Source organism: Pteropus alecto, unplaced genomic scaffold (assembly GCF_000325575.1).
Source record: "Pteropus alecto unplaced genomic scaffold, ASM32557v1 scaffold359, whole genome shotgun sequence".
Taxonomy (NCBI): Eukaryota; Metazoa; Chordata; class Mammalia; order Chiroptera; family Pteropodidae; genus Pteropus; species Pteropus alecto.
In genome coordinates, this window is record NW_006443119.1 from 3363506 (window position 1) to 3379513 (window position 16008).

Here is a 16008-nt window from a genome sequence, read left to right on the forward strand (position 1 = left end):
TCTTGAATTCCAAGCTCCAGCTCATTCCTTAGATTTGGGAAATTGTCATCCAGTACGTCTGAAAATGCTTTCTAATCCCTGCTCTTTTTCCTTGCCTTCGATAATGCTCATTATTCTTATGTTTCTTCTCCTGATGGTATCAGCTAGTTCTTGAATTTCTCTTTCATTATTTTTTACTCTTGTTTCTCTCTTCTTCCTTCTGATTTATTTCTGATTTCTGTCTTTGATATCACTAATCTTTTTCTTCATTTGGTTGACCCTATTTTCCAAGTTTGCTATTTCATTTTTCAACTCTTGCAGTGTGTTTTTCATCTCCAGAAGATTTATTCTGTTCTTTTTTCCTGTTCTTTTTGAGGGTTTCAATCTCCTTGCTCTGCTCATCTAGTTGTTTTTTCAATTCCTAAAATTCTTGATATGACTCGTTTCAGAACTCACTGAGTTTTTTCAGAAGTACCATCCTGAATTCTCTGTCATTTAAGTTGCATATGTCTATGTCCATAAGCTTATTTTCTAGAGATTTTTCTCTTTCTTCCTGATATGCCATGTCACCTTGGTTGTTCATGGTGTTTAATGAACTATTTCTCCACCTGGGCATTAATGGAAGTGTATTCTACTATGGTAACTCTTATGCACAGATTGCACGCTCAGTCGTGCTAGTGTGCAGTTTGGGTGTTTTATGTTTCAAGGAGAGATATCTGGGGACATCTCTCACTCTGCCATGATTCTGCAAAGTCCTGCCTCTTCTATTTTTGGAAAGAGTTTAAGAAGGATTGATTTTAATTGTTCCTTAAATAACTGGTAGAATTTACCAGTGAGGGATCTGGTCCTGAGCTTTTCTTTGCCAGTAGGTTTTTGATTACTAATTTAATCTCTTTGTTTGTTATAGGTCCTCTCAGATTTTCTATGTATTCTTAAGTCAGTCTTGGTAATTTGTGTCTAGGAATTTGTCTATTTTTATCTCAGTTATCTAATTTGTTGCTATATAGTTATTCATACCATTCTCTTATAATCCCTTTTTATTTCTATAAAGTCCATTCTTTCATTTTTAATTTCAGTAACTTGAAGAATCTTCTCTATATTTTTTTCTTAATTAATCTAGCTAAATGTGTGTCAGTATTGTAAATTTTTTCAAAGGACCAAATTTTGATTTTGTTGATTTTTATGTTTTGCTTATTTCTGCTTAATCATTGGTATTTCTTTCCTTCTGGGCTTTGGAATTTTTTTTATATAGTCATTATGTTTATTGGAGATGAGAACAATTTCTAGATTAAAACTAAACTCAAAGAGATTGCTCTCATTCGGTAGAAGATATAGAAAGAGATACTTATGTATGATGTACGATTTTACTACAGGCTTCAGCAGAATGAGATTTCTCTCTCTCTCTTTTTTTTTTATTAGTTTCAAGTATACAGTACATAGTTTATAAAATAATACCCTAATTGCTCCTTCTTTCCTCTGGTTTTCCACCTAGCCAATATATTAATGCTAACTGCATTCCTATGTTGTGCTCCCCATCCCCGTAATCATCTATCAACTACTAATTTGTACTTCTTTAACCCTTCGCCTCATTCTCCCAGCCCCCTTACCCCCATCCCCTTTGTTCATCACCAAATCGTACAATATATTTGTGAGTCTGTTTTTGATTAGTTTGTTCCTTTTATTCCTTAGATTCTGCATATAAGTGAAATCATATGGTAATTATCTGCCTGCGTCTGACTTATTTTACTCAGCATAATAACCTCTAAGTCCATCCATGTCATTGCAAATGGTAGGATTTCATTTTTTTTAATGGTTGAGTACTATTTCATTGTAAAAATGAACCATAACGTTTTTGTTCGATCGTCTGTTGATGGGCATTTAGGTTGCTTCCATATCTTGGCTATTGTAAATTGCGCTGCCAAGAATATTGGAGTGCATAGATCTTTATGAATTATTGTTTTGGTTTTCTTTGGATAAATACCCAAAAATGCAATTGCTAAATCAAAAAGTATATCCATTTTTAATTTTTTGAGAAACCTCCATACTGTTTTCCATAGTGGCTGTACCAATTTGCAATCCCACCAACAATGTATGAGTGTTCCCTTTTCTCTGCATCCTCAACAACACTTGTTGTTTTTGGATTTATTGATGATAGCCATTCTGACAAGCGTGAGGCGATATCTCATTTTGGTTTTAATTTGCATTTCTCTGATGGTTAGTGACCTTGAGCATCTTTTCATATGTCTATTGACCATCCGTATTTCCTCTTTGGAGAGGTATCTGTTCAGGTCTTCTGCCCATTTTTTAACTGGATTGTTTGTTTTTTTGTTGTTGAGTTGTATAAGTTCTTTATATATTTTGGATATTAACTTCTTATCAGATGTATCATTAGCGAATATCTTCTCCCAAAGAGTCGGTTGTCTTTTTGTTTTGTTGATGGTTTCCTTTGCTGTACAAAATCTTTTTGGTTTGATGTAGTCTCATTTGTTTATATTTTCTTTTGTTTCCATTACCCAAGGAGATAGATCCAAAAAGAAATTACTGTTTGTAATATTAGAGAGTTTACTGCCTATGTTTTCTTCTAGAAGTTTTGTGGTTTGGGGTCTTACAATTAAGTCTTTAATCCATTTTGAGTCTATTTTTGTACACAGTCTAAGAAGGCGGTCCAGGTTTTTTTTTGTTTTTTTTTTTTTTTGTGTGTGTGGTTGTTTTGCATGTACCTGTCCAAATTTCCCAACACCATTTATTGAAGAGACTGTCTTTACCCCATTGTATATTCTTGCTTTCTTTGTCATATATTAAGTGAGCGTATAGGTGTGGACTTATTTCTGGGCTCTCTATTCCGTTCCATTGATCAGTGTATCTGCTTTTATGCCAGTACCATGCTGTTTTGATTACTGTAGCTTTGTAGTATAGTTTGCTATATCAGATAGTGTGATATCTCCAAATTTGTTCTTCTTTCTCAAGATTGGCATGGCTATTTGGGATCTTTTATGGTTCCATATAAATTTTAGAATTTTTGTAAAAAATGCCATTGGTATTTTGATAAGGATTGCATTGAATCTATAGATTGCTCTAGATAGTATGGCCATTATAATGATGTTGATTCTTCCTATCCACAAGCACAATATATGCTTTCCTTTATTTGTATCTTCTTCAATTTCTTTTTTCACCAACTTATATTTTCTGAGAATAGTCTTTTATCTCCTTGATTAATTTTATTCCCAGGTATTTTATTATTTTAGACACAATTTTAAAAAAATTAAAGCTTTCTAAGGAATGCCATGTGCAGTCGCCTCTGTAAGTGAGCAGCAGAGTCCCAGACGGTCCTCCGAGAGGTGTTTCAATCCATAGTTGATGACATCAGTCTAACATAAGACACAAGAAGTCTTCAAAAACCTAGGATCTGTGGTTTAATTTAAATGGATGAAGGGAGTCTACAGCCATGCCACCCTGAATGTGCCTGATCTCGTCTGATCTCTGAGACTAAGCAGGGTCAGGCCTGGTTAGTACTTGAATGGGAAACCACCTAGGAAGACCTAATAATAATAATAATAATAATAATAATAATAATAATAAATAATAATAAATAATAAAATGATGTTGCTTTTTCTACCCATGAGTATGGTATATGCTTCCATTTATTTGTATCTTCTTCATTTTCTTTTTTCAATGACTTATAATTTTCTGAAAACAGGTCTTTTACCTCCAGGTTTATTTGATTCCCAGGTATTTTATAGTTTTCAATTCAATTGTAAATAGGATTGTTTTCTTAATTTCTCTTTCTGAAAGTTCATCATTGGTGTATAAAAATGCCACTGACTTCTGAATATTTATTTGGTAACCTACTACTTTACTGAATTCATTGATCAGTTCTAATAGTTTTTTGGTGGAATTATTAGGATTCTCTATATACAGTATCATGTCATTAGCAAATAATGAGAGTTTTATTTCTTCCTTTCCAATTCGGATGCCTTTTATTTCTCTTTCTGGTCTTATTGCTGTGGCTAAGACTTCCGGTACAAGAGGAGTGGTGAAAGTGGGCATCCTTGTCTTGTTCCTGATCTTAAGGAAAATGCTTTTAGCCTTTCCCCATTGAGTATGATGTTAGCCGTAGGTTTGTCATATATGGCCATTATTATGTCAAGATATATTTCCTCTATTCCCACTTTACTGAGCATTTTTATCATAAATGGATACTAGATTTTGTCGAACGCTTTTTCTGTATCTATTAATATGATCGTATGGTTTTTTCTTTCAATTTGTTAATCATGTTAATTGATTTGCGGATATTGTACCAACTTTGCATCCCAGGAATAAATCCAACTTGGTCATGGTGTATGATATTTTTAATGTATTGCTGAATTTGGTTTGCTAATATTTTATTGAGGATTTTTGCATCAATGTTCGTAAGAGATATTGGCCTATAGTTTTCCTTTTTTTGTGATGTCTTTGCCAGGTTTTGGAATCAAGGTAATGGTGGACTCATACAAAGAGTTAGAGAGCCTTCCCTCTTCTTGAATTCTTCAGGATAGTTTGATAAGAATAAGTGATAATTCTTCTTTGAATGTTTGGTAAAATTCACCTATGAAGCCATCTGGGCCAGGACTTTTGTTGTCGGGAGGTTTTTGATTACTGATTCTATTTCATTGATGGTAATCAGTTGGTTCAGATTTTCTGTTTCTTCTTGACTCAGTCGTGGGAGATTGTATATTTCTAGGAATGTATTCAGTTCTTCCAGATTGTCCAATTTGTTGGCATATAATTGTTTGTAATATTTTCTTGTGATCCATTGTAATTCTGTGGAGTCCATAGTTATTTCTCCTCTCTCATTTCTGATTTTATTTATTTGAGTCATTTTTTCCTTGATGAGTCTGGCTAAGGGTCTGTCTATTTTGTTCATCCTTGCAAAGAATCAGCTCTTGATTTTATTAATTTTTGTATTGTTTTTCTAGACTATATTTCATTTATTTCTGCTCTGATCTTTATGATTTCCTTCCTTCTATTCACTTTGGGCTTTGTTTGCTGTTCTTTTTCTAGTCCTTTTAAGTGTAAGATTAGATTGTTTATTTGAGCTTTTTCTTCTTTCTTGAGGTAAGCCTATATTGCTATGTATTTCCCTCTTAGGACTGCTTTCTCTATATCCCATAGATTTTGAGTCGTGTTTTCATTTTCTTTTGTCTCTAGGTATCTTTTGATTTTTTTTCCTTGATCTCATTAATAACCCTTTCATTGTTTAGTAATATGTTATTTAGTCTCCATGTGTTTGTATATTTTCCAGTTTTTTTCTTATTGTTGATTTCTAGTTTCATACTATTGTGATCAGAGAAGATGGCTGATATGATTTCAATCTTCTTAAATTTATTGAGACTTGTTTTGTTTCCTAACATGTGGTCTATTCTAGAAAATGTTCCATGTGCACTTGAGAAGAATGTATATTTTGCTGCTTTGGGGTAAAATGCTCTGAAAATATCTATTAAATCCATCTGTTCTAGTGTGTCTTTTAAGCCCTCTGTTTCCTTGTTGATTCTTTGCCTGGAAGTCCTGTCCATTGGTGTCAATGGGGTGTTAAAGTCTCCTACTATGAATGTATTACTATTGATCTCTTCTTTTATGTCAGTCAATAATTGCTTTATGTATGTAGGTGCTCCTATATGGGATGCATATATGTTTACTAGGGTTATGTCCTCTTGATTTATTGATCCCTTTATCATTATGTAATGCTCTTTTTGTCTCTTATTATAGCCTTTGTTTTAAAGTCTATTTTATCTGATATAAGTACTGTTACCCCGGCTTTTTTTCTTTTCCATTTGTGTGAAATATCTTTTTTCATCCCTTTACTTTCAGTCTATGAGTGTCATTTGATCTGAAGTGGGTCTCTTGTAGACAGCATATGCATGGATCTTGTATTTTTATCCATTGTGCTACCCTATTTTTTTTTGGTTGGAGAATTTAATCCATTTACATTTAAAGTGATTCCTGATAGAGCATGTGCATGGTCTAGTTTTCTTATCCATTTGGCTACCCTATATTTTTTGATTGGAGCATTTAATCTATTTACATTTAAAGTGATTACTGATAGGTACATAGTTACTACCCTTTTATTATTTGTATTTGTTATTTCTATTTTCTTTTTTACCCCATTATTTTGAACTCTGTCTCTGGTAGGTTGCTTGCCTCCATTTCATTTAGCTTATTTTCTAGAGTTTTCTCCTGTTGTTTCATTTGTGACATCTTTCTTTCTTTTCTCATTTTATTAGCCTCTCTGTGTTCGTTTCTATGTGTCAGGAATATTTGTTTTGTCTCTCAGCCTTGGCCAAATGGCCTAATATAGAAGGTGTCCTGTGTGTCCCAGTGGCACACTCTCTCTGATCCCCTATGCCAAGAGCTCTGGACGTGATCTTTGTGTGGGTTGTGTGTGATCTGTTGTCATCAAGCCTTTATTGTTGTTAGTACATCAGTGGACGTAATTAACACTTAGTCTGACTAATTGAGGGAACTGGCTTCACCCAAAGGGTAAGAGTTATTGTGTAGGGGCTGACCCCACTGAGTGGGATTTGCCCTAGTAGGCTTGTGTACTTGTTGCAACCACCCTTTGTGTATATCAGTAATGGGGATAGTCAGGAGTTGCTCTGTTGTGGTCTGATGCCAGCCTCCAGATGCGTTGGTTTCATTGCCCCTTGGGAGGGTATCCCCAGTAGGCCTTGGTCACCCACTGCTTTTGATTGCTCAGGGCTACCTGGTGGGAACTACAAAGTGATCTGCATATGGCTGTTGCCTATGCTGGATCTGTAGGTAAGTGGAAGAGACAATGCTGTAGGCAGCGGTCCGGTTATCCCCAGTCTCTGATCTAGTGCAGTTTAGCAGTGGGACTAGGTCTGACACTGCCTGTCAGTTGCCCGTAAGTCTCTGAAACTGGGAAAGCCTCTGGGCAATATGTGTGTTGGGTAGTGCAGGGATCCGGGCAATCTCCTGTGTCTGTTGAGTAAATTTCCCCTGCCACTGCATGTCAGTTTACATGCCAATGTTGTCTCTGTGGTTCCCTGTACAAGTTTCCAATTGTAGCAAGGTCAGCTGCTGCCCACCTTGGGCCTGAATGCACCACCCCAGGTAGGCCAGGGGCAGCTACCTATCAAAGTGTGGCAGATTCTTTGTTTATTGGATGGCGCAGGAGCTCAGGGAGACAAGGGCCTTCAGGCAAATACAGACCCCTGTGATCCTCTCGAAGGACATTGCAGCTCATACAGGCAGCAGTGGTCTGCCTACAGCTGTTTTCCCTTAAATTTGCTCACTGCGCTATCAACCCCAGAGCCAAGTAGGGCAGGAGAGGCTGTCTGTCAATGAGCTGCAGGCAGGCACTTTGTGTCTTGGGTGAAACGGGATCTCAGGGAGACAAGGTCTGTCAGGCCAATACAGCCTCAGTTTTGCTGCAACTTCTGTGCCTGGAGTTCCTGCTCTAGTCACAGATTACAGTGAGACCACCTGCCGTCTGGGGTGGTCTCACAGACCCCTGCACTCCCTGGATGCAGTATTGCAACTCTTGCTGGCTATAGAGGTCTGCCTGCAACTGAATTCCAAGTAGTGTCCACCCTGTGCTAACCAAAGTTTGTTGCCTGTGTGGATTGGGAAGAGAGGGTGGTGGCGGTTCACTATCAATGGGCCAGCAAGGGCAATTTGTGGGTAGGGTGGAGTGGGTTCTCAGGGAGACAGTGGCAATCAGATCAATATATCCTCAGTCTTGCTGCAACTTCAGTTCCCGCTGAAGTCCCAGAACACAGCAAGACCAGCTGCTATCTGGGACTTGCCCACAGATCACTGATATCTGCCTAAGTTCATGTTGGCAGCAGTGATCTGCTCGAAACTCTCGGAAGTGCCCGGTCACAGCGCTGGCCACCAACTGCAAATGCTTAGTCCTGAATCCACGCAGGGCATGGCAGCCATCCAGCAACAAAATCCCCAGACAATCTGCAGGTTGAGTGAGGCGGGCTGATTTCAGGCCAGCAGCTTCATAATGGCCCTGTGAGAGGGGTCTGCCCGGGGAAGCTAGCTGGTCTGTAGATTGCCAGGTCGAGGGGCCAGACTAAGGCCCATTGGTGGCTGCTCTTCCAGCTCTCATTCCGGTGTCAGGTAATGCAGTATGAATCTCACTGAGCCTCTGACCCACCACTGGTGTCCTGGGTGTGTCTGCATGTCAGAAAGCTTGTGCGTGGGCCCTTCATAAGGGCGTCTCGAGTTTCAGTCTCCTGTCTCTCTCAGATGGCCAGAATCCCCTCAGGTTTTTACAGTCAGGGTTATTGGAATCTCCTCATCCCCGGGCTGAGACCCTGGCTGGGGAGCCCCCAAATAAGGCCAGGACCCCCTTCTCCTTCAGGGGAGCCTCTGCAGCTTCACTCTCCCTCCTAGTGATCCACCACTTGCAGATGCAGGTCCAGCCCGAGTTGTGACTTTGCCCCTCTTACCGGCTTCAATGTGTCTCCTTTATATTATCAGACTTATGTGTTACCATCAGCTGGACTTCAGATGATTCTCCTGATTATTTTATAATTTGGTTGTAATTGCATTGCGGTCCTGGGTGGAGGCGAACCCTGCTTTTACCTAGTCTGCCATCTTCCCAGTATTCTGCTTTGGGATTATTTTGTTCTTCTTTTTCTAGGTCCTTGGGGTGTAAAGTTAGGTTATTGATTTGAGGGTTTTTTTTTTCCTTTTTAATGTAGGCACTTATAGCTATAAATTTCCCTCTGAGCACCATTTTCATTGCATCCTTTAAGTTTTAGTATGTTGTACTTTCATTTTCACTTGTCTTTCTCAAGACCCTACCCTGTTTCTCTTCTTTTCTCTATTAAATCTCTTAAGAATTCAGCCCCATCCCTCCTTCTGAATTTATTTCATGCTAAACTGAAACAGCTAACTATACCCCTCTTTCTTATAGGCAAGTCTAAGCCAGTCCCCTAGGTTAGAACTCCCAAAGTTTCTCTCACTTTTCTCTCTTTTCTCAGAATCGACTCAGTCCTACATTTTTCCTCTCCATCCTAAAACACTGCTTTCTTTATACCTTCCCATTTCTCAAAAATACTCCATGTGTCTTAATATCTTTCAAAATAATTATTCAGTAATCATTTAAGACACTACATATTCTAATTTCAATTTGCTTAGCATTTACTGAGTTCCCTGGGCCAGGTTCTGAGGACATAAAGAACTGACTAAGACTACTTATGTTCCCAGAAACACATCATCCAATAAATGAAATATGTTAATAAATGTACCCCAAATGTCTGCTGACTCAACATTCTTATCAGAAAATGGGCAAGACCTCAGTACCACCCCCATGCTCCATGTGGTCCCCCAGCGACTTGTAAGGACACCCAAAAAGATGCTTCCCATGGGCTGCCTAAGCAGCCTCCAGTTACAGTTATAAAATATCCTCCCAATTCTTAATCTCCTCTTCTGGTACTAGTCCTCCATATCTACTGCCAGCAGAGTTGCTTAGAGGATACCTCAATGCCCTACTCTGAAAACATCAATATCCATGACAAGGATGTTCAGGACATTCCCAAAGCATCAGTGCTGATTCCAGCACAGTAAAGGTCCTCCTAGTGTCCTCTTGACCACAACACATCACCTGTGCTCCAAAGCAGTTATCCTTTTGTCCAAAGTCTTACAGAAGAGCTTTTGAACATTTTCAGCAACTTCTCACCTTCACCTTCCCCAAGCATAGTGGTTCAAGTCTTTTTTCCCCCTTAGAACTGCGAGAAATATTTGTCCACCTCCTTCTCCTCCTCTACTATCTTCTTCTCTTCTCCCACTACGAACTCCTTTCTCCTCCTCCTGTACCAGTGCAAACCCCCCACGAATATAAGCAGAGGCAAAGAGATATTTGAGCTATTCCTTGAAGGATCAATTGGAGCTCACTTCTTAGAAAAGATGGGAAAGAGAGTTTCAGGCAAAGGAACAACAGAGCAAAGAAAGAGCAGAGCATTGTGGAAAGAAGCAGAAATAATCAAGCAATGACAAACTTCTTGTTTTTATTCAAAACCCTGCTGTAACATAATCTCCTCTGTGAAGTGTTCCCTGACAACCCCCAACTCTCTCCAATCATCATTCTCACTATTTGTGCTCCCACCTCTATCATTTCAACATTTATTGAACTAAAAATTATGTTATGTGCTATGAATACGGAGATAATAAGCATAATTTCTACCCTTAAAATTAGGGGGAAAAGAGGAAAACAATCTCGTAATTATAACAAAGAGAAAGAAGTACTTGATCCTGAGTGCATAAGATGCAATTAGTGGTACAAGGGCGAGTAGAGGCAATCTCTAGCCTAGGTTAATTCTTAACTTATGGCACCATAACTGCTATCTATCAGTAAGGCTCCTCTACCTTATGTTGAGCCCAGAGGACCAACATGTCTTATTTATTTTTGTGTTGCCAGAAACTTGTACATAAAAGTAATCTAATAAATATAATCTGAATTCCATCATTAAATCGGCAGAGAATTGAGCAAATACTAGAATGACTTATTAAATGAATAATTGCAATCTATAAAAAAAAAAAAAAAGGAACCTTAAAGGAAAATGTTAGGTGAGGGAGAAACAGTTCTTAGGGAGTCCTTGGGCCACAGGATATGTCCAGACTCCTTACAAAGAGGAATTGGTCTTTAATATCCCAGACAGAGAACCTACAAGAGCAGAGATAAAGATGTGTTCATTCACTCAACAAATATGCATTGGATGCCTACTATGTGCCAAGCACTGTCACAGGTGTTACAATAATGAACAAGACAGACAAAAATTCTTGCTTTCATGGAGCTTACATTCTAGTGGAAGGGGAAAATAATTTTTAAAAACCAAATATGCTAATTATAAAATATGCTAGATAGTAAATATTATGGAGAAATATAAATTCAAAGGCAGTTGAGTATACAAGGGCAAGGGTTGGTGGTGAGAAAAGAATGGGCACAGTAGGCCTCTCTAAGAGGAAATATTTGCATTAAAGATCTTATGGAGATGAAAGAGTGAGCAAAATGGACACCTGGAAGAACTACATTCCAGGTAGAGGGAATTACAGGTATACAAGACCTGGCCATCTCTAGGAATAGCCAGGCCAATGTAGTTTGAGCAAAGTGAACACAGAGGAGAGTTATAGGAAACTAAGTAGAAGAGAGAAAAACGACTAAACTTATACACCATTGTAATTATTTTGTTTTGGTTTGGTTTTTGTTGTTTAGCCTCTTTTACTGAAATTTAACACAAAGAGAAAACTGTATAAATCTTAAGTATCGGCTCAATGAATTATCATAAAATGAATAAATCTGTGTATACAGACACAAGTCAAGAAATAGAACATTACTAGCACCCCAGAATTCCCCTTTACATTCTCTCCTACTTGCCATCCTCCCTCCTCCTCAAAGGTAACCACTATCCCAACTTCTAACAGCATAGATGTGTATTGCCTGTTTTTTAACTTTAAATAAATGGAACCATACCATTGTATTCTACTTGTATCCGGATTTTTTTTTTTTTTGCTCAATATTTTCCTTGTGATGTTTCCCTCCCTACTCAGAACCTCTTCTGAGAATTAGATCTCAAGAAGGTTGAGGTCATGGTTACAGTTATTTATTCATTAAATCACATTTCCAGATACTACTTTGTGTGAGGCACGGCACTGAGATACAAAAGTAATATAAACATGGTCAGTTAGACAAACAAATGAACAGAGGACAATAAAATGGTGTACTGAGTGTTAAGTATTAGGCAAAGAATGCTAAGGAAGCATCTCCTTTGAGAATCACTGTGACTATTTCACCTCTTTTGCTCAAACATTAATGGCTCTGAGACAGGCTCACAAGTATAGCCATTATATATGTTCCTTTGAAATACTTGTTACTTTTATGTTTATTTCCTCAATTATTAGCCTATAATCTTTCTGAGAAAAGATATCTTCCGGTATCATGAAAAGAGTACAAAGTAATTGGGTCAAAGTAGTTGGGTTTGAATCCTGTCTCTTATTCTTTAGTTGTGTAACCATTGGAAAATTAATTTCTCTATGCCTCAGTTCTTTTATCTATAAATGGAGATAATAATATCTATCCTACTTACCTCACAGAATTATCAGCATCAAATGAAATAATGTGTAAGAACTGTAGATTCTAACTATTAGTCTTCTAAATCTCACAAGCTCACTATGTTAGATGCATAGTAAGTAATCAGCAAATGCTGAGCTTTAATTATACGTTATCAGCAAATACTTGTGTTTTTTGGAGTTTGTAGCAGGGAATTGATGTAGTTCCCTGTCCCCCTCCACCTCATGCCCAGAGAACTCAGAGGCTGGGATCAGATAGTGTGGCCATGACCCAAGGTAACCAGCTAGTGTGGGAGGGTAGACTAGGCCAGGATGATCTGGGTTAACTGTTCATTAGCCAAGAGTGTCAGACATTTTGTTGTGGGGGGAGCCTTTCTATTGTCTATTTCAACACTTTTTTTCTAACCTTTTCTCTCTTCATCATATCTCCAGGCTTCAGTATCAGAGAGCTCTAACAGACCAGCAGAGTTTCAGGGAAAGGATGCAGGGAGGGGTACAGGGCAAGGGGAGTTATAACAGTTTCCCTTTTGTGTTTACAGGGTACACAGTTTCACAAACTGAAGAAACCCCATTGAAGGTGAAAGGGGTGCTGGGGGAGTCAGTAACTCTTCCCTTGAAGATTTCTGCAGGAGAGGAGATCGTGTATATCACCTGGCTTTTTAATGGAACATCTATCATCTTCCTAGAGCCAAAGAAAAAACCAATCCTGGTGACTGACCCAAAACGGAAACATCGACTGAAAATCACCCAGTCCTACTTCTTGCAGATCAACGAGTTGATGATGGCAGATGAAGGACTTTACCGTGCCCAGATAACTACAATCGACTCCTCATTGATTTTTGATTACTCTGTGAGGATCTTTGGTGAGTCAAAGTTTGGGATTTAATTATATATTGACAAAAACATTACGTATTTCAATTCTATGTGACTACAGGTATGCTCTATAGCCTAGTGGTAGAGAATATGGCATTTGGAGCCAGTCTGAAGTCCAGTGGTAAAGCAACTCAGTGATATCACATGACCAGTTAATTACAGAGCTGAGAATAGAACCTAAGTCTTGTAACTCCAACCCCAAAATCATTCACCTTCACACTATAAAATGGTACCTTTCAACTAGAAATGTAGTAGAAGTAATGGAAGTGAACTATCTGATTTTGTTACCATGCACGTTACATGTATCTGTCTTGTAATCCTCACAAAATCTCCATGAAGAGTTATCCTTACCCCTGAGGCACAGTGTCAGTCATAGCAATCCCTCTACAATCAGAGATAGTGAGTGGGAGAGCTTCCCACATAACTAGCTGATGTGATACCTCCCTTTACACAAATGCTCAGAGTACAGAACAGTGGTCTACCTAGAAAATATTCTATAAGTATAAGCTAGAAAAGAAAAATGTCTTTTCTATTAGGATTGTTTAATTAATCAGCCAGTATTTTCCCCAGATAGCTCAGGTCCTCAACATAAAGTTATGGAAACTATAATAACACTGCTTATGAGCCAATATCAAAAAAAAAATCCTTCTGGCAATCAGTGATGTTCACAGAGGCCATGAATGGCAAGAATGTTGTATAGGAGATTCAAGCATTAAATTGGCAAATTTATAGGCCACTGAGATTCTGTAAATCTTATTTACTAGAGAACCCATAGTGTCTAAAATTCACTCAGAGTCCTTTGGGTTAAGATATGATATCCAAAAAAAAATACTGTTAAAACCTCAAGTAGGTTACATGCTACCCTTTTGCTCTCTGACTCATTTTTAGACAAATCATTTAATTTTCTGTATTTCAAAGACACTGATATGCTTTCGATCTATTTCTAGAGCAACTTGAGAAAAACTGTAGTGCTTGCTCATGCAGTCAAAACTGCAGGAAACATGTTATCCCACTGAGGTTGAATTTCTGGTCAGTCAAAGCTGATTTCCTTTGACAAATGGCAAATACTCATTATCCCCTGAGTATTTGGTAGGTTTACCATGCTAGATTAGTCAAAGTCATGTCCCTAAAAGAATAGGACACATAGCAGGTAAATGTCAGGAAAGAGAGGATGTCTGGAAAATTTCTTAACAGAGATTCGAACAAAGGGGATAAAAATCACCCTGGGGCAGTGTATTGGCTTCCTGAAGCTGTCAAAATAAAATACTATGAATTTGGTGGCTTAAGACAACAGAAATTTTATTTTCTCACAGTTCTGGGAGCCAGAAGTCCAAAATCAAGGCATGGGCAAGGCTACTTTTCGTCTGGAGGCCATAGAGGACAATCTGTTCTGTGCCTCTTCCAGTTTCTGGTTGCTGTTGGTATTTCTTGATGTTCCTTGGCCTGTGGCCATACAATGTCAATCTCTACCTCCATGATTACATCGCCTCTTCTTCCCTGTGTTTTCTCCTCTTCTGACTATCTTGACTATCTGCTTTTCTCTTATAAAGACACTTATAATGTCTCTTCTAATTAGACAGTTGGAAATATTCTGTTCTTTATTGGGTTATCTTTACTTCAACCCTCAGGCCAAGTCTAGGTCAGTGACCTTCTCTGTACTGTTCCCATGTCCCTGTTGATTCATAGCTACTGACATCTTACTAGCCAATATTTTCTGGTCTCTGCATCATAAATTTTTGCAGTATACGTTTTCTCAAATGCCTGAATATATTACACTTCTTTGCTGCCTGGAATTACTTACTTGCTCTCTCAGTTTCTTCACTTCTTCTTTCCCCAGTTTTTCGGTTTTCAACATGTCTCTGTCTTGCTGACATTCTGCATCAGTCTATTTGTCAGCATTGGAGCCAGCATCAGATACAATGAGGACCAGGATTCCCACAAATTTGTGGGAAATATGGCTCTCAAAGAAGGTTAAGCTTCCATCTTCCACAACAGTTAGGGAATTTTGATGACGGAAGAAACAGGGCTTTTGTGCCCGGTTCTGGTTTCTGACCTGGCTAAGGTAGGGCTGGCCCTCAGCTTAGTCTCCAAATTATCTTTACACAATGGGTACCAAACAAAGGCTAGAAAGAATCTCAGGAATAAACTGAAGCCCAGAAAAGTAAAGTGAACAACCCCAAATCACCAACTACTTGGTGGCAACTTCAGTCTTTCCCTTCTCATTTCTCACACTGACCACCCTGTCTCATACTGATGTCCCTTGTCATTTGATCATTCTAGACCTTGATCCCATCAATTAGGTAACACAAGCAGAGTTTTTTACAGAGTATACTGACCATAACATACAGCAGAGTATCAAGTGGAATACAGAATCATTGAGGGAAAGGATATTTTTCACAGAGGGCTTAGCCAAGCCATTTATCCTTTATCTGGGCCTTTTCTCTGCACACAGAACGACTGAGGAACTTACAAGTTTCCAATCACACTCAAATCTTTGAGAATGGAACCTGTGAGATCCACCTGGCCTGCTCTGTAGAGAATCCAAATGACCACATCTCATTCAGGTGGGAGGTCTCAGAAAACATACTTCTACAGGAAGCAAACCTCACTATCTCTTGGGACTCCAAGAACTCCAGTGAACAGACCTACACCTGCATAGCTGAGAATCCTGTCAGCGATTTATCCTTCTCCTTCTCTGTCCAAAGTCTCTGCAAAAGTAAGTCTGTCTGAGGGCTCTCTGAGAGACTTGAGCAGCTGTGGGTCATGGCATGTCCTCATGACCTACATGATTCCCAAAACAATAGTCCACTGGGAGGTAGCTACAGATGCTGGGAGAGGACAGACACCCTCTGGTGCTCTATGCTTCCCACTACCCCCAGAGGTCTCACCTTTCCCCACTTTCTCTTCCCCCAACCCTTCTTCCAACACACTCGAGCCCAAGGGCAAAGTCCTTGGGAAGGCAGAATCATGTCCTTCCCTGGCTCTATCAGGCTCTGCCCTGCCCTGGCTGCCACATGGGACTCCCACTTTCAAAATCCTGCCCAAAGCCCCAGAGATTCTGGGGAATGATGAACC

The 16008-nt window shown here is 38.8% G+C and overlaps 1 protein-coding gene across 1 annotated transcript in view; it reads left to right on the forward strand.

Moving 5' to 3' along the window:
* Positions 1–15997, forward strand: part of SLAMF6 (SLAM family member 6) — a 26144-nt gene extending 10147 nt beyond the window's left edge. The window contains exons 2-3 of the mRNA XM_025040517.1: positions 12600–12923; positions 15386–15997. Of these exons, the coding sequence (XP_024896285.1) occupies positions 12600–12923; positions 15386–15663 (602 nt within the window). The 3' untranslated portion in view covers positions 15664–15997. The remainder of the gene's footprint in view (positions 1–12599; positions 12924–15385) is intronic.
* The last annotated feature ends 11 nt before the right edge of the window (positions 15998–16008 follow it).